At 44.3% G+C, this 21,910-nt stretch overlaps 1 protein-coding gene across 3 annotated transcripts in view; it reads right to left on the bottom strand.

The window, feature by feature from the left end:
* LPGAT1 (lysophosphatidylglycerol acyltransferase 1) overlaps nucleotides 1-20,925 on the bottom strand; it is an 84,504-nt gene extending 63,579 nt beyond the window's left edge. The window contains exons 1-3 of one of the 3 annotated variants that reach the window (XM_047752066.1): nucleotides 20,762-20,924; nucleotides 20,310-20,513; nucleotides 19,155-19,419 (exon numbers count right to left, since the gene is read on the bottom strand). In XM_047752066.1, coding sequence (XP_047608022.1) covers nucleotides 19,155-19,419; nucleotides 20,310-20,447 — 403 coding nt within the window. In that variant the 5' untranslated portion in view covers nucleotides 20,448-20,513; nucleotides 20,762-20,924. Of the gene's footprint in view, nucleotides 1-19,154; nucleotides 19,420-19,554; nucleotides 20,198-20,309; nucleotides 20,514-20,761 lie in introns of those variants that run through there. The other 2 variants (XM_047752068.1, XM_047752067.1) reach the window with 2 other exon arrangements.
* Between the last annotated feature and the right edge of the window lie 985 nt (nucleotides 20,926-21,910).

The following is a 21,910-nucleotide window of genomic DNA, read 5'->3' as shown; positions in this document are numbered from 1 at the left end:
CATGTGTATGAATTCTTGACCCCTTGAGAAAACTGTGAACTCTCAGCCCAAAAGTGTGTGAACCACAATTACAGAGCAGGTGCCAAAGAGGTTCAGAGAGAAGGAAACAGAAGAAGCGGAGGAGCGGGAAAGGATAGCACAGGCTTATATAAGGAGGCAGAAATTTTTCAAAGAAACTGAAAAACAGATTTTAGGGACAGAAGGAATATCAATGAGAAACTGGAGCCTTGACTAAACAAGAGTTTGGGACAGGAGCAAATTGTGGCAGCTCTGCCCTGCTGCTGAGCTCTGTCGCCAGAGCCAGCGTTTCAGTGCCTCCCGTGTCCTCTGTATCCTCGAGCCCTGCTAAGCCTTCTCTCCTTCCACCCTCACTTGCAATGGTTTCCTAAATCCCTGAGCCGTGTCAGTAAGTGACCCTGCTTTCCTCAGGTACAACTCCCAGTAGGCTGAAAGCTAGACTTTTAAATCTTAAAAATAAATTCGAAAGCCTTCCCTGGACCCACTTTCTCTCTGGTGACTATCACCTTCTCTTCCTTCAGAGCCATGTCTCTGGAAAGTCACCCACTCGTGCTTCCCTTCTGTCTGCTCCATTCATCATTCATCTCCAGTCCACTCTCATCTGGTTTCCACTTCCACCACGTCAACGAAGCTGCTCTTGCCAAATCAATGGAAGGATAAATCAGTTCTCATCGGACCAGAAGAGAACTCTCAGCAGCTCTCCCGTCGCGCCCCTGCCTTGGAACCGGCTCATTTCGGACACACACGTGCAGGGCCGGGATGCCTTCCTCTCCTTGGGCTGCTCCTTCCCAGGCTGACCCCTCCTCAGAGTCTGGCCCCGGGCCTCTCATCACTCAGTACTTAGAATCCACCCAGGGGATTGCATCTGTCTTCTTGGCTTTAAACACTGTTGGTAATTTTCCCATTTACCTTTCTAGCTCATGTTTCTCTGCTCAGTTCTAGACAGCCTATCCATGCCTACTTCAGAGCCTCACTTAGGCTTTTTTAAAAACACTTGATTTTGGAGCTCAACATCTCTCCTAAAAACAACAAAATTTACAACTAAATGCTGAGCAAACTTCAACCAAAGGGACTGGAAACCTTCAAAAAGATATCCTCCTCCAGAAGACAAAGACTCCTCAAGAAGCTGGAGGGTGATCACACGCTATAAGCAACCCCACACCCCCCAGGTGGGGAGCCCCACAGGCTGGAAAGTAACTGGTTCACAGACTCACCTACAGGAGGGAAAGTTCGGAGCCCCACATCAAACTCTCACGTGCGGGGATCTGGCACTGGGAGAAAGAGCCCCCCGAGCATCTAGCATTGAAGGCCAATGGGGCTTGTGCACAGGAGCTCCACGGGATTGGGGGAAACGGAGACCCCATTCTTCAAAGGCGCACACAGACTTTCACGTGCACTGGGTCCCAGGGCAAAGCAAAGTCTCCATAGGAATCTGGGTCAAACCTGACGGCCGTTCTTGGAGGCCCTCCTGGGAAAACAGGGGTGAACGTGGCTTGTTGTGGGGCAAGGACATTGGAAGCAAAGCTCTCGGCAGTATTCAGCAGCTGCCTCTCTCTGGAGGTGGCCATTTCAGGGAAAATCTGGCCCCACCCATCAGCGCTGAGAAACCCCAGGGTAAACAACAATCCAGGTGGGATCACTGCCCCATCAGTAAACAGGCTGCCCAAAGAGCCCCCAGGCACACAGCCGCCTCTAATCCCATCCGGAGACAGAGCCCCACCCACAAGAGGGACAGGAATCAGCTCCGCCTTCCAGTGAGCAGGCCTCAGGCCCTCCCATCAGGAGGCCTACAGCAAGCCCCTGTACCAACTTCAGCCACAAGGGGGGCAGACACCAGAACTAAGAGAGGCTACAACTCTGTTATCTGTAAAAAGGTCACCACACCAAAAACCTATAAAAATGAAAAGACAGAGAACTATAACTCAGACGAGGGAAAAAGAAAAAACCCCAGAAAATCAGCTAAGTGATGAGGAGATTCTCAGCCTCCAGGAAAAGGGCTTTAGATTGTGGATGCTGAAGATGACATCAGAGCCTCCCTTAGAAGCTTCTCACTTGGCCTATGCTCAGTTTTCATCTTTCCTCTCAACACTGCTCCTTCTCTGGGCTTCTCAATCCACCCAGCGTCTCACACCAGAAAACTTATGGTCACCCCCCCGCCCCCCCCGCCCCCCTGTCACCTGCCCACGTATCGCATCCTCTGTGTCCCATCCCTCGACAAGTCCCGACACGTTTCCACCTGCAAAACTCTCCAATTAATTCAGTTCTTTCCATCTCCACTGCCATCAGCCCTAGACCAAGCAACTATCACCTCACCTGGATAAGAAGAAAGTACAGCCTGCACACTCTCACTTCTCTCTAATCCATTTCTACAATGCAGGCGGAGTATACAATCACAGATATGAGTCAGATTTCATCATTTCCTTGCTTAAATTCCTTGCGTTGTTTCCTTTCAAGATAAATTTCAAAATCCTTAGGAAGCATGTCAAAGCCTCAGTGGTTTTGGCCTCATCACCCCACCCCCTCCACTGTCACCACCTCTACTCCTCTCCTCATTCACTCGGTGCGGCAGCCCATCTGGCCTTCCCTCGGTTCCTCATAAGCGACAAACTCTTTTCATCTTCTGCACATGCTGCCCCTCCCCCAGCATCACCTGATTCATTCATACTCGAGGTCTCAGTCTCAATGTCACTTTCTCAAGGAGGCCACTCCTCTGCGACTCCATCATCTCCAGAAAAAGCTCTGTTAATTACTCTCACCGCCCCTATACTGTTCTTTGCAGCCCTTTTCAACTTGTGATTGCATGGTTATCACATGACTCCTCCTGTCCCCCACGTGAAAAAGTCAACTGCAGAAGAACAGGAGCTGTTCTGGTTTGTTTGTCATCATTTTATCTCCTCCACCAGCACGGTGCCTGACAGAGAAGGCACTCAAATATCTGGTATTAGAACAGGTGACTGAATGAATTAGAAGACAGTTAAATGTAATTTGCTTTGAAGCATTTCATAGTTTATAAACATAATATTCAGTTAATAGTTTAGTTAGGCTATGACTAAGTTTCAGTATCCTCAAATGTATTTCTAAAACTATTCCATTAGAAAGTTTTTATTCGTGTAGACATACCTTTCCCCAAAAGGTTAACATAATTGTTTTCCTAGGCATTCATATATTACTACTACTGCTAATAATAATATTATTATGTATAGAATACCAAACATGCTTCATAAAAGATAAGTATCACAACCTCCATTTTTAAAGATGGTCAAACTGAGGCTCAGAGAAGCTAAGCAATCGGCTCAAAGTTATACAGCTAGAAATGTGCAGTGGTGGGACTCAAACTCATACTAACTCAAAAGTCAATGTTTTTTCTAATATATCATGCTATCTCCAATATCATACTTACTTAGCAATATCTACCATTTGTTAAAAACACAACATCTGTATGTAAGTCTCTTAGACTTAAAACACCTTTAAATGATTATTTCAGCTTTAAAATGAGCTTTAAAATTTCAGTCTCTCATATATAAAAGCTAATTCTATCCTACTTGTAAAAAACAACCCAAGACTCATTTAAAATGACACCCTTGTTCCATATCCAAGTAACCTATACTTTATTCTACAACATAAATTTAGCTTCCAGTTAATTTTCTTCTCTGCAGAGACCTCAATTAACTTTAAAAAATGGAACCATCACATTAGGGGAAAATGAGCATACCTATCTCCATTTTTCAGAAAACTTCGCAGGAGCATTTTGGACACACAGTTCATAGTAAACTCAACTATCCCCCAAATCATCCATCAAAGTAGAAACTATGTCAAAAATTCTTTTGGTAGAAATTAATCTAAATCGTACTCTCTAATACCGTATTATACAAGTACTTATTGATGCTAACTGGCAGCAGGCAATCAATAAGCACCTGGCTGATCAATCACATAAGATACTTCTGCCACTAAGGTCCTGTTTTCTTGAGAGAGTAAACAGGAAAGAAATACTGTTACTCCTAACCACACTCTTTCGAAGGCAACTCCTAGCGCAATCGTAACTAGTGAGCATTTCCTCAACACAGAGGAAAGAAGATATGATTTAGCCCAGTTAAGAATATTAATTCTCGAAAAAAAACTGTTTCCAGCAAACACTTTTAAATCCAGAAAAGCTTTAAACTAGGATTTCTGATTCGTGAACTAGCCTCATGATTGAAGTCATTATATGTAACAAGAAGTATTGCGAATTTTTAAAGAATTAAAATACAAAAAAACTATACCTGACACTTAAAATATAGCACAAAACCAGAGAAATAAAGAAGATGTGGTTCTGGCATAAGGAGAGACATTCCGATCAATGGAACAGAAGTGAAAGCCCCCAGAAATAAACCCAGACAGCCAACTGATTTTCAATAAGGATGCCAAGATCATTCAATATGGAAAGAAAAGTCTTTTCAACAAACAACACCATGGTGGAGTGGAATTGGCAGCATCTTGGGAGCACTAGGACACAAGTTTGATCCCCAGTCTGGCGCAGCGGGTTAAGGATCCCGCATTGCTGCAGCCATGGCTTAGGTGGCAACTACAGCTTGGATCTGATCCTTGGGAACTCCATATGCCACGGGGTGGCCAAAAAAACAAAAAAAAAAGTACAAAATAGTAAGATTTATACCACCTGAGCTCCTATAAAGCTACAGTACTCAAAATACTGAAGTACTGGTAAAAAGACAGTTATTAGATCAGTGAAAAAGAATAGGCTCTAAAAAAGACCCAAACATACAGAGGCAGCTGATGATGAATAAAAGCATCAAGGCAAATGAATCAAAAGACTGCTTTCAATATCTGTATGGGGAAAAACAACAACACTAGAACAACTAGATACCCCTACGCAGGAGAATGAAGTCTGGACCCCCACCTGACACCATGGAGAAAAATGAACTCAAAATCAATCAAAGACCTAAATATAAAATCTAAATGCTTAAAAGAAAAGATAGGTATAAATCTTCACAACCCTGGATTAGGCAGTGGTCCTTTAGATATGATACCAAAAACACAGCCAACCAATGAAAAAGTAGAGCTTAGCATATAAAATATAGAAAAAATCTTACACCTCAACAATAAAGACAGTCCAATTTTTTTTCAAATTTTTCTTTTTTAGGGCCACATCCAAGACATTTGGAAGTTCCCAGGCAGGGGTTGAATCAGAGCTGCAGCCTCTGGCCTACACCACAGCCACAGCAACGTCAGATCCGAGCCTCATCTGTGACCTACGTCACAGCTTGTGGCAATGCCAGATCCTTAACCCAATGAGCAAGGCCAGGGATCAAACACACATCCTCATGCATACTAGTTGGGAACTCACGAATAATGCAATTTTAAAATGGGTAAAAGATTTGAATAGACATTTCTCCAAAGATATCTAAACAGCTATTAAGCACATGAAAGGATGTTTGACATCATAAGTCACGAGGGATGTGCAAATCTAAACCACAAGGAGCTATCACTTTACGTCCACTGGGATGGCCAAATTAAAAGTGACAAACAAACAGAAACTAATAAGTATTAGTGAGGATGTGGAGAAACTGGAACTCTTCTACATTGCTGGTAGGAACGTACAATGGGACAGCTGCTTTGGAAAACAGTTTGACAGTTTCTCAAAAAGTTAAACATAGAATTATCATGTGACCCAGCAATTGGACTCAAGGTCCAAGAGAATTGAAAACATATGTTTCACCCAAAAACTTGTACATGAATGCTCACAGAAGCATTAGTCACAAGAGCCAAAACATGGAAACAACCCAAATGTTCATCAGCAGGTGAATGTATAAACAAAATGTGGGCTATCCATACCATGGAATGTTATTCCAACATACAATGGAATACAGTACTGACACATGTGAGGATACAGATGAACCTTGCAAACACCATGCTATGTGAAAGAAACCAGACACATAAGACTATACATTGGACAATTCTATTTATACGAAATGTCCAGAACAGACAAATGCATAGAGAGAGAACACAGATTAGTGGTTCCCAGAGGTTAAAGGGAGGCAATGGGGAGTGGCTGCTAAAGGGTTTGGGGTTTCTTTTTGGGGCGACAAAATGTTCTAGAATTAGTCAGGGCTTATGACCGTACAATCTGGTGACCACAGTAAAAACACTGAATTGTAGATTTAAATATAGTGAAATTTATGGTATGTGAATTTGATCTCAATTTATATATACAATATATTAACATACCTAGTAAAACTAGATTGATCATAGTTTCGTCTTTTGATCATTCAGAAACATCTTGATGATGGAGTTCCCATCGTGATGCAGTGGAAATGAATCTGACTAGGAACCATGAGGTTGTCAGTTCGATCCCTGGCCTCACTCAGTGGGTTAAGAATCTGGCATGAGCAGATGCAGCTCAGATTCTGCGTTGCTGTGGCTGTGGTGTAGGCTGGCAGCTGTAGCTCTGATTCGACCCCTAGCCCAGGCGTGGCCCTAAAAAGCAAAAAAAAAAAAAAGAAAAGAAACATCTTGATGTATTTAAATTTATTGGTGTTTAATCCCTTAAAGTGTAAAATAATGCGAATTTCTAATTAATGGCATATGCGAAATGTGTCAACATACATTATTAATAATGGATTCTTTTTTTTTTTTTTGCCTTTTCTCGGGCCACTCCTGCGGCATATGGAGGTTCCCAGGCTAAGGGTTCAATCGGAGCTGTAGCCACTGGCCTACACCACAGCCACGGCAACACCAGACCCGAGCCGAGTTTGCTCACAGCAACGCCGGATCCTTAACCCACTGAGCAATGCCAGGGATGGAACCTGCAACCTCATGGTTCCTAGTCAGATGCGTTAACCACAGCGTCACGACAGGAACTCCCAATAATGGATTCTTAAAGTTTAATGAGTACTAAAAAATTCTGCGAAAAGTGTTTTGGTAGCTAAATTTGACCAGATCTACCAAGTTAAGAAAAAGCATGTTCTCATAACTAAGATTTATGCATGCTTTTTTTTTTTTTGTCTTTTTTCCATTTCTTGCGCCGCTTCCCACAGCATATGGGGGTTCCCAGGCTTGGCGTCGAATCGGAGCTATAGCCGCCGGCCTACACCAGAGCCACAGCAACTCGGGATCCGAGCTGCGTCTGTAACCTACACCACAGCTCACAGCAATGCCGGGTCCATAACCCACTGAGCAAGGCCAGGGATTGAACCCTTAACCTCATGGCTCCTAGTCAGCTTCCTTAACCACTGAGCCACGACGGGAACTCCCAGATTTATGCATGCTTTTTACAATACTATTTGTTGTTGTTGTTGTTGTTGTTGCTATTTCTTGGGCCGCTCCCGCGGCATATGGAGGTTCCCAGGCTAGGGGTTGAATCGGAGCTGGAGCCACTGGCCTACGCCAGAGCCACAGCAACACAGGATCCGAGCCGCGTCTGCAACCTACACCACAGCCCACGGCAACGCCGGATGGTTAACCCACTGAGCAAGGGCAGGGACTGAACCCGCAACCTCATGGTTCCTAGTCGGATTCGTCAACCACTGCGCCACGACGGGAACTCCTACAATACTATTTTTAAATTATCTGTACAGTAATTTAAAGAAATGGAAATCAACTAGACTTGCTTTTTCATATTTAAAAATAACCAATTTTTAATAATCTAAATTTTACATGATTATATTTATAAGAAGAAATGAGACATCCTTCTAGTTAACGAGTGCACAAATAACAGGAAACATTTCACTATGTTAGTAATATGTAACATGAAACTTGAAAAACTTTGTGACCACAGCTCTTACTAATGGCACTTCATCTTTCAGTTCCCGTCACATGCCTCTGCTACGTGAAATCAGCAGTTGAGCTCACTAACACACTTTCAGTTTTAATGGTAGAACTCATTAGTATATTAGCAGTATTAAGGCATATAAATGCAAAACTACCATATCATACGCCCAGCAGAAACAGACTGGTAATTGTGACTTGAGTATTTTCAAATGAACATCATTGAAGCTTCTGGGGTCCAGGCAAGTAATGTAAATGAGCAAAGCAGGCCCCGAGTAAGACCTGGAAGGAGTGGGCTCTTGGGTGAACTGGGGAGCCAGGCTCCTCTAAAGGGGGCAGCCATCACTTAGCTCCAGCAAAGTGCTGCCAGACGCGAGGGCCCAGCATGGCTGGATTTCTAATTTCCCAAGAACTACAAGTCTTGCTTTTATTTTTCGTGTTTTATGAAGCCCCCCCTAATTTTGAAATGTTGGCAATTAATTAAAGAAAAAGTTGAAATAACTGTAAAGGTCAAAGAAAGCACTTCAGTTGCTGAATATGGCCATTAGTTTGCCAACTCTGAAACGAAACTCGAAAATGAGTTTATAACAAATACACTACAAATTTACTATATTTAATGTATACAATATACCTTACATATATAACTAATATATTATATATATTAATATATTTAACTATTATAAGATACTATAAATATATTTATCAAGGTTTAGGAGCACTAATCATTTAAAGTTTTCAAGGTGGTCCCAGACCACATCCTAGAGACTAATATTAATGTTACTCTTCATTCATATTCTTTACTCAAGTATCCAAGGTAACTCACTTCTTCTGTTCATTCTGGTGACATTTTCTTATTGTAGCCAAGTGGAAAACAGAGCGGCTATCTTAACTATACTCCAATAAATATTCTAAGAATCAAAACAGCTTGGGAACCAAAAACCAAAACAGTTTGGGAGAAACAAAAAAATGGGGAAGGCTATTTCTTGCTTTTGGACAGACCTTAAAGAAAATTAATTAGGTGGAAAAGTTGATCTCCATTTTATAATAATCAACTAGTAGTGAAGCAGAATGGTGACAGAGTTGCCTGGATTATACTTATATAATTGAATAAAAATCTGGTGTTGTACTTTCTGGTATGAGCACAGTAGAGTCATAGACATGAATCTCCCTGGAAAATACATGCATCAACAAGGAGAAAGGAGGTTAAAAAAAAAAAAAAAAACCTCACAGAACTCTTTCCCAGCAAATCTAGGAAAAAAACAAAAATATAAAAATTCCATGCGTTTCCTCTGTGGTACAATGGGATCAGCAGTGTCTGTAGCACCAGGACACAGGTTCAAGCCCCAGCCCAGGACAGTGGGTTAAAGGATCCTGCACTGCCACAACTGTGGCTCTCCCTGACCCCGGAACTCCACGTGCCAAGGGGCAGCCAAAAAAAAAAAGCCCTCCAAAATATGTGAGATCAAACAAAGCTGATGTTAGAGAAAGAATCTACATTGGGAGTGGGGAGCAGACATAAAGACAGAATGCCTGGCATGTGATGAAGAGGGCCCAGGAGTGGCCGAGCTCAGAAAGTAACAGCAAAAACACACATCCTTAAGGCGAGGGATTTACACTGCCATGCTGTGGCTGTCCCTCCAGTCACAGCTACAAAGGAAAGAGTGGGAAGTCCAGAACTGGTGGCAAAAAGCCCCCTGGACTCAGTCTGGTTTGGAGCGATGAAGGACTTGTGGCAGCACAGAGAACACTCCTAGGTGCCACATGTAAAAAATAACTATCTCTGTGGCAGCTATCTGGGAATCTACCCTGACCCCACTTGTACCTCCTACAAATAAATGACTGAGGAAGGTCCAGTTCACTAAATTATAGGGAATAAAAAGGTAACTGGTAGAGTTCCCATCGTGGCTCAGTGGTTAACGAATCCGACTAGGAACCATGAGGTTGCGGGTTCGGCCCCTGGCCTTGCTCAGTGGGTTAAGGATCCAGCATTGCCGTGAGCTGTGGTGCAGGTTGCAGACGCAGCTTGGATCCCGTGTTGTTGTGGCTCTGGCATAGGCCAGCAGTTACAGCTCCGACTGGACCCCTAGCCTGGGAACTTCCATATGCTGTGGGAGCAGCCCTAGAAAAGGCAAAAATACAAAAAGACAAAAAAAAAAGGAACTGGTGCAGCACTGACTTGGAGATACTGTAAGAAAATGGTAGAAATTAGCAGCATGATGTACCGACTGTCAAAGAATACTCACTACAAAACACTGCAATGGTGAAGATAAAAACTGTTACTAAATATTCTCTTCGGATTTTAACAAACTCAATGAAGTCACCACCATTATGAAGAAGATCACAAAGCATAAATATAAGAACTCAAGAAAGAAATATCTAGTCAACAGGAAAAGAGGAAGCATGAACTGGCAGAACTCAAGAAAGAAAAAGAAGAATAGGCATTCCCATCTTGGTGCAGGGGAAACGAATCCGACTGGGAACTGTGAGGTTGCGGGTTCAATCCCTGGCCTCGCTCAGTGGGTTAAGGATCCAGTGTTGCCATGAGCTGTGGTATAGGTCACAGACGTGGCTCAGATCTGGTGTTGCTGTGGCTGTGGCTCTGGAGTAGGCCAGGGGCTACAGCTCCAACTGGACCCCTAGCCTGGGAACCTCCATATGCCGTCGGTAAGTCCCTAAAAAGACAAAAAAAAAAAAAAAAAGAGAAGAATAAACAAAACCATCATAGAAATGAAGAAGAAGCTGAAAGGAGAACAAAGAAAAAAGACATTGCGGAAGACTCGATAAGAGACATCAAAGACAAAAAAAACAAACAAATGAAAGTGTTTAAAAGGATTAAAGAGAAAATAATAGATAAAAAAGATATACAAAGAGTGATCCAACAGACCTATAATTAGGGTCACCAAAAAAGAAAACCCAAACAACCAAACAAAAGTACTTAAAGATATAATTTTAAAAACTTTCCTGAAATAAAGTTAGATTTGAATCTACACATTGAAAGGGCACACCTGTGCCAGCAAATCCTACACCAGCATATCCCAGGAAAGTTACTAAATATGAGACAATGAGAGAATCCTTTGGGCAAATGGCAAGAGAAATCAAATCACTAATGATGGGGTAAACGTCAAGCTGGCTTCACACATGTCCACAGCAACATTAATGCCAGAAGACATTTGTACGGCACTGTTAAGATGCTCAAGGAAAGAAAGAGTGAGCCGAGGATTTTATTACCTGCTGAGCTGTCCTTCAAGTGTAAAGCAACAAAAAGACGTGCTGAAAACGGTGCAAGAATAATATTCCCATGTTGTTTCCCTGATTCTTCACTGAAAAACCATCAGAGGATGGACTTTAACCAACCAAAGGATGACTGGGAAGAATTGCAAAAGGGCTCAGGTGAGCACTGCATATATTTAACTGAAGAATGAAGACTAAAACTGAAAGAGATAAAGGTGATAAAAACAGAACACAAATATCGTAGGCCATAACAAGGTATCAATGCAAGTTACAAAAATTGAGCGAAGGGAGGAAGCAAGTAGGAAGTAAAATAAGCTTACTGATAACCTTGATGGAACAGCTAGGAGTCAAGAGATAGTCTTAAGGCTCACAAATCAAGCAGCAGAAGTGAAAGCATATGTAATAGTGCAAACGCAAATACTGTCGTGAATAAATACTGTTCATTACTGACTAAACTTGGGTGATGGAGAACAGAAAGGAGAAGGGAGTGTTTAAAAAGAATTTTACCTTTGTTAGTAGGAGAGAACTAATAGTTACTATCAATAGAGAACTAAAAATATCATATAAAGTAACTAATAAGACCAAAATACAAACCTTCCTAAATATCAGAAAAAAAAAAAGAAAAACCAACTACACAGTGAAAGACTTAACATTTATATCTATTGAAACAGAAAACATACGATACAGTAACACAGCCCAGACAAAATATGTCTGACATATTAATAAATGCAAATGGGCTCAATTCATAGTAAAAGAGATTTTCAAATTGACTCACAAAGCAAAACCTATCTCTATGCTGATTGTTAGAGACACAACTAAATCAAAGTAATTCAAAGTTTGAAAACTCCCAAGAGTTCCCGCTGCAGCACAGCAGAATCCAACTGGTATCCATGAGAATGTGGATTTGATCCCTGGCCTGGCTCGGTGGGTTAAGGACCTGGCACTGCCATGAGCTGTGGTGTGGGTCAAAGACAGAGCTCAGATCTCAAGTTGCTGTGGCTGTGGGGTAGGCCGGCAGCTGTAGCTCAGATTCGATCCCTGGCCTGGGAACCTCCATATGCCACAGGTGTGGCCCTAAAAAGCAAAACCAAATAAACAGTTTGAAAATGAAAGGAGGGGCAAAGATATACAAGGCAAGCAAACAAAGAGACAGTAGGAACTGTTTCACCCTGCTCTTTCTGACTCCAGAATCTGAGGTCTTACCCACTATAAACATAGCAAATAATGCTTCATGTGCTTCTGAATAGTGCATGTGGGTGGGTGTGCACGAATGAATTTGTCTACTTTGTTAAACTACTTAAAATAAATTACTCAATTATACACAGTCTGCAAAATGAGACCTGATATCAAATTGCTGAGTTCAAAGAATTTAGGAATGTTTACATTTAATGATATATAAAAGTTTTCCATATAAATATCAAAACACCATACTGAAAACTCCCCATCTGGATTTATGTCAAGATCAGCTGTTGACCTAACATCATGCGGTAACTCCTCGTTCTGATGACAATCTATTGCCAAGCACTCAAAAAACTCAAATTCGGGAGTTCCTATTGTGGCTCAGTGGGTTAATAACCCAACTAGTATCCATGAGGATGTGGATTTGATCCCTGGCCTCACTCAGTGAGCTAATGGTCTAACATTGCCGCAAGCTGCAGTGTAGGCGGCTTGGATCCAGCGTTGTTGTGGCTGTGGCGGAGGCAGGCAGCTGCAGCTCCAATTCCACCCCTAGTCTGGGAACTTTCCTGTGCACAGGTGTGGCCCTTAAAAAACAAACAAACAAAACAACAACAAAAAAAACCAAACCAAAATTTCAGTTGAGTTGCTCTCTGAAATGAAAGGAAATGGGATTTTATGAAATTTACAGTATACTACAAATACTTCTGTTAAGGCAACAATTTCTTTAACCTCTTGCAGAAATCCATGATATTGCTTTCAGGTGTTAAAGAATTATTGCTTCAGGAAGAGATTTCATGCCTCAGAAGCAAAAATATGGGTAGTAAAAATTAAGAAACACTCTAGGAATATTATATAAAGGTCAATAATGGCTCTTTACAAAAATAAACTTGTGACAGCATCAACTGCTAATGCCTAAGAGGAAGTAATTGTGAAACCTCTGTATTTCAATTTCAACATCAGTAACAAAAGGGAAGATAATAATAGTACCACCCTGATAAGACTGTTGTGAGCATTAAATCACTGAACCACTTAGAATACTGCTTGGCTTATATTGCAATGAATGTTAGCTAATATTAACACCACAAAGATATAAATTTCAAGTGATGCATTACTGAATCTTTTAAGGCTATTATAATAATTGATGATAGAGTTAGCCACATAGAAATATTTCCCTAACGGAAAAAAAAAAAAAAGAATGTAAGGCGATCCTCCCCTAAATTCCCTATTCCCGCTCTGCTACCACCTACCACTGGGATGAGAGAAGGAGGCCTTGCTCTCTCACCCCGTGGTACATCTCCATGAGAGCATTATCCCAGAATGTGTGCCTTGCTGGTGGCACTGTCTTCCCCACCAAGGCTGCTGTGAACTCCTTAAAGTCAGTGATAGTGCTGTGTGCATCTCAGCACCTCCAGGGCATCTGTTCCCACACAAAAGAAAATCTGAACGGAGGTGTGCTAAATTAACAAACGGGGTATTGTAGGGTGTGTGTGGGGGGTGTGTGTGAAAAACATGATCCAGTTCAGGGTTTATATTCTGTGGATTGCAATGACCTTGATAACAGACTGAGCTGCCTGAGCTGCCTTACCTTCCCAAAAGGTCTGTTATCAAGATCAGGAAGGTAGGCAGCTCAGGCAGCTCCTTTGGGACCATGAATGAAAGAAGAGATTCAAGAAAGCAGGTGCATATGGAGCATCGACAACGAAGTGGACTCCAGGGTTACAAAGAAGGCCATATCTCTGTGTAGAGAGCTCACAGCCCAGTGGGCATGGAGCAGGCAAGGATCTCCCTCCGACCGGTGAGCAGAGATATTAAAGTTAAAGCTAGGTCGAGACAGCCAGCTCCTGGAGTTCCCCTCAATTTCCGTGCTCTTTCCACCAGAACAATGCCTTTCAGATGGTGACAGGGCTCAGTAAAAAATGGATTCTAAGCACCACCCAGTACAGACACAAGCACTCCTGATCGCTTCTATTTCACCTTTCCTATTTCACTTTTTAAAACGTTCATCTTGACACACTACCTTGGTTTATGACTCAAAAGGGGAAAATACTGCTCTAAAAGGTATGTTTTTAAAATTCTCCCTAGAATTTCAAAGTCAGATGTAATTTCTGATCATTTTCTCACACAACGAATATCTTAAGGGAAAAAAAAAAAGGTAAAACACTATCAAATAACATCCAAAGACTAACAGAGAGCTATGACAGCTGTCACTTAGCGCGTGGGAGGAAGCTAAACCTAATCTCCATCGGTTTTCTCTAAAGCCACCCAAGTAAATTCCCAATCTAAGGGAAACAGCCATTGAGCTTAGTGGCAAGTCCCGGGCACACTCAGTTCCCTTCCAGCCAGACTGTGGCCCCAGAGACTCTCATCCTACCCAAGAAATTCTGGAGCTTCCGCTTACAATGAATACTGTTAGATGATTTTGTGTAAGAGACTTTAATTAAATGTGTTTGGATGGGAAACGAGTTTATTAAGATAAGTGAATGAAAATCAAAATAAACACACCTTACTTTTTAAAAATCTCTCGTGAGGGAGTTCCCGTCGTGGGTCAGTGGTTAACGAATCCGACTAGGAACCATGAGGTTAAGGGTTCGATCCCTGGCCTTGCTCAGTGGGTTAAGGATCCGGCGTTGCCGTGAGCTGTGGTGTAGGTCACGGGCACGGCTGGGATCTGGCGTTGCTGTGGCTCTGGTGTAGGCCTGCGGCTATAGCTCTGATTTGACCCCTAGCCTGGGAACCTCCATATGCCGCGGGAGCGGCCCTAGAAAAGGCAAAAAAGACAAATAAATAAATAAATAAATACATAAAAATCTCTCACTGAGATGTGCCAATCGTCACTAAAACTGAGGGCTGGGGAGGGCACTGATTGATCCCAGATCTGAATACAGCAGGCAGACGCGGATCATGAGCTAAGGTGGTATGTCTTGCGGTTTGCACTTGACATAGGAAGGCAGGGCAGTATGCGACATTTCCTCAGATGAGATGCTTGTACAGCACCTCCCACTAAAGGAAGTGGGATCACAACAACCATGACTACCTAGCAGCAAAAAGCTGGAAAAGAAGAAACCCCGATGTCCTTGGAGTCCTTTCAAGAAATGTGTCCCCTGCACAGACGTGAAGTCACACACAGGCAGAAAGAGCAGGAAACCCCTTTCCATCTTCTGTGTCGGCAGACAGCACTCTAGCTCTGAGAACGCAAATTCGGTGCAAGAATGTTCAGTCAAGTCCTGGGCTTCCTAGCCTCACCACTAGCCCATTCAAGAAGCACGTCTGAGTTTAAAGGACCCATTTTTGTGACATTTGCCTCAAATTAAAAGACAATTTTGGGAGTTCCCGTCATGGCGCAGTGGTTGACGAATCCGACTAGGAACCATGAGGTTGCGGGTTCGGCCCCTGCCCTTGCTCAGTGGGTTGACGATCCGGCGTTGCCGTGAGCTGTGGTGTAGGTTGCAGACTCGGCTCGGATCCTGCGTTGCTGTGGCTCTGGCGTAGGCCGGTGGCTACAGCTCCGATTGGACCCCTAGCCTGGGAACCTCCATATGCCGCTGGAGTGGCCCAAGAAATGGCAAAAAGACAAAAAACAAATAAATAAAATAAAATAAAATTTAAAGTTTAAAAAAAAAAAAAAAAGACAATTTTGGAGTTCCCATCGTGGCGCAGTGGAAATGAATCTGACTAGGAACCGTGAGGTTGCAGGTTCGACCCCTGGCCTTGCTCAGTGGGTTAAGGATCCGGCGTTGCCATGAGCTATGGTATAGGTCGAAGACGCCACTTGGATCCTGTGTCGCAGTGGCTATGGTGTAGGCCAGCGGCTACAGCTCTGATTAGACCCCTAGCCTGGGAATCTCCATATGAGGTGGATGTGGCCCTAAAAAGACAAGAGACAAAATAAAAATAAGAATTTTATAAACTTTAATAAATTTTCCTGTCTTACCCCAAAGAAACCTGTTTAGAAGTACACTGAGATAAATATTCCTTTATAAGGATAAAGTGCATTTCTCCTAAGAAAAAGGAGAAAACCATACCTACTATTTATCAGCTTCATCCAACAGAACTTTCTGTGCTGAGAGAAGTGTTCTATTATCTGCACTGTCCAATATAGTAGCCACCTAGCACGGGGCACTTAAAATGTGATTGGCTTGACTGAGAAACTGAGTTTCCAATGTCTTTCATTTTAATTAATTTAAATTTAAATAGCCATATATAATTAGCAGCTACCATATGAAACAGTGCAGGTTGGGTAATCAACCTAAGTCCTCAGCAGCAAAGTTGAGTAACTGACATACCTTAGACTGAATGGGACAGTCTGAAAAGATGACATCCTATAGGAGCATTCATATCCAGCATCCTAATTAATAACTTAACTAATTAACATTTAAGATTTCTTCAGAGGTGGTTTTTCAACAAGGTTTGGCACTTTTTATTCTAAAGCATGAACATACTAGATAGACCTCCGGAGCAGAATGCCTTTGGCAACATTCAATTTTCCATCTATGAAACTGAAGCATAGGAATTCCCGTCGTGGCTCAGCGGTTAACGAACCCAACTAGGAACCATGAGGTTGTGGGTTTGATCCCTGGCCTTGCTCAGTGGGTTAAGGATCCGGCATTGCCGTGAGCTGTGGTGTAGGTCGCAGACGTGGCTCAGATCCTACATTGCTGTGGCTGTGGTGCAGGCCAGTGGCTACAGCTCTGATTAGACCCCTAGCCTGGGAACCTCCATGTGCCACAGAAGCGGCCCTAGAAAAGGCAAAAAGACAAAAGAAAAGAAAAGAAAAAAGAAAAGGAAAGAAAAGAAAAAGAAACTGAAGCATAGGGAAAGGGGGAAAAAAGCTACTTAAGCCCACCCTCTCTTGATATAATGGTAAGAGATAAAACACATGATCCACCCAAAACCTAATACACCCCCCTAGACTCTTTTCTGGGGACATCTGTCATCAACCCCCGCCTATGTTTGCTTCTCCAGACTCAGTTGTGGCCTTCAAAAAAAGTCATTCCTACATTTGACTGACCTCTTGACTATGTTCCGCTATGACTAGACCCTCTAAAAGTATTCTACCTATAGGAAGACCATTTAAAATGCACATACTAAAATATTCTATACTTACATGAAACAAACTGATCAGATGGTCAAAGGGCAGTGGCTTGACGAGTAGATGCTTCAGAGACTAAAATATGCAAATCATGCCAAGACCACTTTCCAAGCAGGTGGCAAAAGAAAGTGTCTATATTCAGCAAGGAAGAAACACCCCAAGAAAACATGCTAAAAAATACACTGCAGCCTTGATGTGGCCATAAGACAGCTAACTTTAACTTCAATCAACAGCATTATCCTCCTTACGATCTCAAGGTCAATGCCCAATTATTTTTTTCCAATTTCTCATTATGCTAACACTTATACACAAATATTCCACAAACACGCACACAAGCACAAATGCTTCCGTAATTTCATTCTTTAGAAGTAGAATGAACTTCTAGAACTTGTATCGAAAAATACCATGAGCTCATTTAAAACAAGCAAACTCAGGTATACCATACTGAGAACAAAGCCACTATACCAAACAGCATGTTTGCGGAAGCTCAAACTATACTGAGCCAAGCAATCCTGTGACAGCAGTGTGGTTCAGGTAAGAATTCAGCAACAAAGATGAAAACTTCATTTTTACTTCCTTTTTTTCTCTCTCATTACTGCTACCACCAAATCCTAAAAAAGGACTAGAAGTTCCTCTATTGCATCTAAACAGCATTGGAATCTCAACAAAACACATAGCAGAGAAGCAATGCATACACTATCCCAGGGCTTGGGGCTTACAGAATAAATGGCATTGCCAGAAGGAGAAAAGGCTTCATCTGGGGCAACTGACAGCACTGTGACCTAGCAAGAGACCGGCAGACTCCATAAAAGCTGTGTGCTGTCAGTGCCCTCATGTGTGTGCATAAAATCTGCAGATGTAGCCTGGGCAAGAAAGGAGACTGAAAATTTCTGCGCTGCCCGGCCCCAGAAATACCCTTCTGGCTCTTCCAAGGTAAAACCTACAGACTCCACTGACCGCAGCATCTGTGGCACCATCTGTAAGGAGCTTATCGGTTATAAAATTCCATGATAAAGCCTCCACGTCTAAGACAAGTGCCAGAAACCTCAATGCTTTTTTCATTATCCTAACTCTTAGAGGAAAAAAGTCAAATAAATATAATAAACAATGCACAGTTTGCACAGCAGGGACACAAGTGCTCAAAGCATATAAGGCTTATACACAGAAAATAAACACTACTTCTCATTCAGTTCTTTAAAAAAAAGTCCACCTCAGAATAGCAGTACTCCTACAGAAGTAAAAATCTACTTAAGACACTCAGAAAATAAATTAGCTTAACAGGGATGAGACAATTTCTTACACCTAATATTCTAATATAGAATTATAACATGTAGATTCTAGTAAACAAAAGAAGCATATGCAACAGAAAAGAGAGCCATTTTTTTTGCTTGGCTTCAAATGTGAACACAGTACAACACACCACTAAATAAAAAAATGTATTAAACTATCTTAGCACAACTTACCATTTAGACATTTCTATATGCCCAGTGATTACTGGCTAAATATCTTACCTCTTCATTTTATAAGCCCTGTCGTCCTATAAAACGCACTCCTATTCCTTTAAGAGCGCTTTCACAGATCAGTTTTAGCAGATGTCAATCATCTTAAAACATTATTAAAGAACTTATCCATATATAATTATGAAATTATACCTCTGAAAATATCATCCTTCCTAAATTAGGATTCAGAAAAAAAAAAAAAAAGCTCAATAGCATTGTTTGCTATTTATTTTTTCAATAGTTAAAGCATCAGAGCATCTTCTACCGGAAGCGTAATACAGATACACAGATATAGATACACCAGATGCGTGTATGCGCATATATATACATACATATATCAAAATCGTGGTTCCTGACTTAAGCATAACATCTCTCACCTGTATATCCAGCAGACCATCCCCAGGAAGCCACCATTCCTAAAAGCCATTTGTACATGATGCCTTCAATGTACCAGAACCGCTTACTGTCCAGCATTCGAAGGGGTTGAAGCACAATTACATAGCAGACGTAGGATGAAATAGCAACCACGTTGTTGGCGACCATGAAGGCAAACCTCATCAGAGCTTTCACCAAGATCCAGCCCAGCCACGGAGCTTCCTCCAAAGTCACAGCCATTCTCACATTGGGGTCTGTCCGGTCTTTCTGAGGCGAAAAGAAAATTCGTTTAAAAAGGAAAATGGATTAAGCACATCTAAATAGTCACTGACAGAGACATCACCTCCGGCAGAAAAATAAATGGGGAAAAAAAGGAAGATCGAAGCTTTGCCAGTGTGGTACCTCGGGGATTTGTCCGGGAAATTCCAGACGGGCAAAGTGAGCGAGGGAGGAGGAGCGGCACAAGGTCAAGGGAGCTGTTCACCGAGGCACAGGCTATGTCATAATATATTTAGCAAATGATAACACTATTCCCACCAACTAATCGGTGGCCAGCTCCGCAACCGCGTCGGACTGCAGTCTTCGGTTGGACTTCAAGGAAGAAAAACAGACCCACTGGCCTCACACACCGTCAGTAGCTCCAAACGGACGACCCGGGCGAAAAGGACTGAAACAGAAGCTCTGGATCAGATCTCCCAGATACCGCGACCTCGGTACCCTCGCCACCACCCTTCCTGCACTGATTCATTCCTTCAAAAGGTCTCTCGAATTAGCAAAAAGAGTTACGCGAAAATTTTTCATTTGCGGCACATCGGGGTCTTGTGTTCTTTTTTAGTTAAAAAAAAAAAGAAGAAGAAGAAGAAAAAGAGAGAACAGGCCAGAAAAGAGGGCAAAGGGGTGAGAGGAAGATCGTGGGCGATAATAAGGCGAAAAGGAGGAAGGACAGGAGTAGGGGGAGGGGAGCAATAGCCGGAGGCGGCGGCGGCCAAGGGCCAGGGATGGGAGCGCAGCCCGGGACCCGAGGGCAGGGAAGCGGGGATGATGAAAGAAGCGGGGAAGAGGCAACAGCCCCGCTCGGGGGGCGGGTGGAGCCCGCAGCGGTTTCCGCGGCAGTGGAAGGGTCGGGGCGGCGGTCGCGGCCAGCGTCCCGGGCTCACCTCGGCGGGCGCGGGCGGCGGGCGCTGGAGCGCGGCGGCCGGCGGGGCCGGGGGTCGGCGGCCCGGGGCGCGGTGCTGCGCGGCGGCGGCGGCGGCGGCGGCCGCGGCGGGTGTCCCCGGCCGAGGGGTCGCGGTCATGGACGCGGCGGCGGTCGAGGCGCGGCGCGAGCGGGCGCGCGGGCGCCCTACTCCCCTCGCGGCTGCCTGCGGACAGAGGGACGGCGGGACTCAGAGGCCGGACCTGTCACCGGGGCGGGTCCCGGGGAGGCGGGCGGATGCCCCGCGCCCCCGCCTCCTCCCCGGGGCCTACCGCGCCCTCATCCCTCACGCCGCCGCCGCCGCCGCCGCCGCCTCCCCGGGCCGCGCGGCGACCCCCTCTCCCCGCCCCCCAGCGCCTCCCGGGCCCGGCCCGCCGCAGCCCCGGGGCCTGCGCCCGCCGAGCCGGGGGTTACCTCGGGCCGGCCCGGCTCCGGCCGGGGCCACGGGGGCCAGAGGAGCCGGAAGAATGCATGGCCGGCGGAAGGGCGAGGAGGCGGCGGGGCCCGGCCCCGCTCCCGCTGCGGCGCGGCCCGCGCCCGGTCCCCGGCGGCGCCGAGACTCGCTCCCCAGCGCCCGGCCTCGTTCGCCGGGCTGGCGGGGAGGGGCGACGGGGAGGAAGCGGCGGGAGTCGGGACTGCGGCACAGCCGCCCCCAGAGCGCCCTCTAATGAAGGCGCGGCCGCCGCCGCCGCCAGCGCCTGGGATCCCGCTGGTCCGCGGGTCGAGGCCCTTGGGGCTGCCCGGCCCTGGCACCGAGGAAGGAGGCCGCTCAGAAAGATCCAGGAATGAGCACCAACCCTCACGCCACGCGAGGAGCGACTGGATCAAGCCGAGAGCCGCGTTTCATTGTCAGGGCTCTGTCTGCAGGCAAACCGATCGCTCCCCAAACTGGGAAGCTGTCTCCTTGAAGACTGAATGCCCTCTTTTCCCTCCTAGTGAAACCCAACTGCGCTCATGGCTTATTTCCGAATCTCTCTGGAGTACGAAGGTCTAGAGTTTAAAATCAATTCACTTTAAGTGCCAGAATTCTCGTTCCTGGAAAGCACCTGGAACATTCATGACAATTCCAATTCTCCATCCATCCTCCCACCCCCTTCCTGGCAAAAAAGAAATGCAGTGGGAATGAGTGATCTACAGAGACTGAAATTTAGTTAGTCAAGGAGAGAAAAGCATGTGGGCAGTGCCTGTCATTGAGTAAGTGCTCAAAAATTCGTGGCCATAGGTACCCCTGGACAGGCCTAGTCACTCCTAGAGCACTGCAACTGCGTTCTGTTTCAAAGGTTGGGCCGCCAGAAAGAAAACAGAGAAATAGCCCGATGACCTGCCCACCTGAACATTCTCACATGTTCTACCTAAATTTCAGTTTAAAAATACACTTATAAAATCTTGCTATGTCCCTTGATCACATTTGTAAATGCGAGTGGGGGACTTGCTATGTCCCTTGATCACATTTGTAAATGCGAGTGCAGGCCCCTTGTGAACTGCCATACTTAAATCAGAATGCCTACAAAATGTTTATCACTCACTGCCTTTGCTTTGGACTCTCAGCTACCTCTCTCTCCC

Source organism: Phacochoerus africanus, chromosome 11 (genome assembly GCF_016906955.1).
Source record: "Phacochoerus africanus isolate WHEZ1 chromosome 11, ROS_Pafr_v1, whole genome shotgun sequence".
Classification (NCBI taxonomy): domain Eukaryota; kingdom Metazoa; phylum Chordata; class Mammalia; order Artiodactyla; family Suidae; genus Phacochoerus; species Phacochoerus africanus.
Note: the sequence above shows the minus strand (reverse complement) of the source record. Positions and strands in the feature narration are given on the sequence as shown.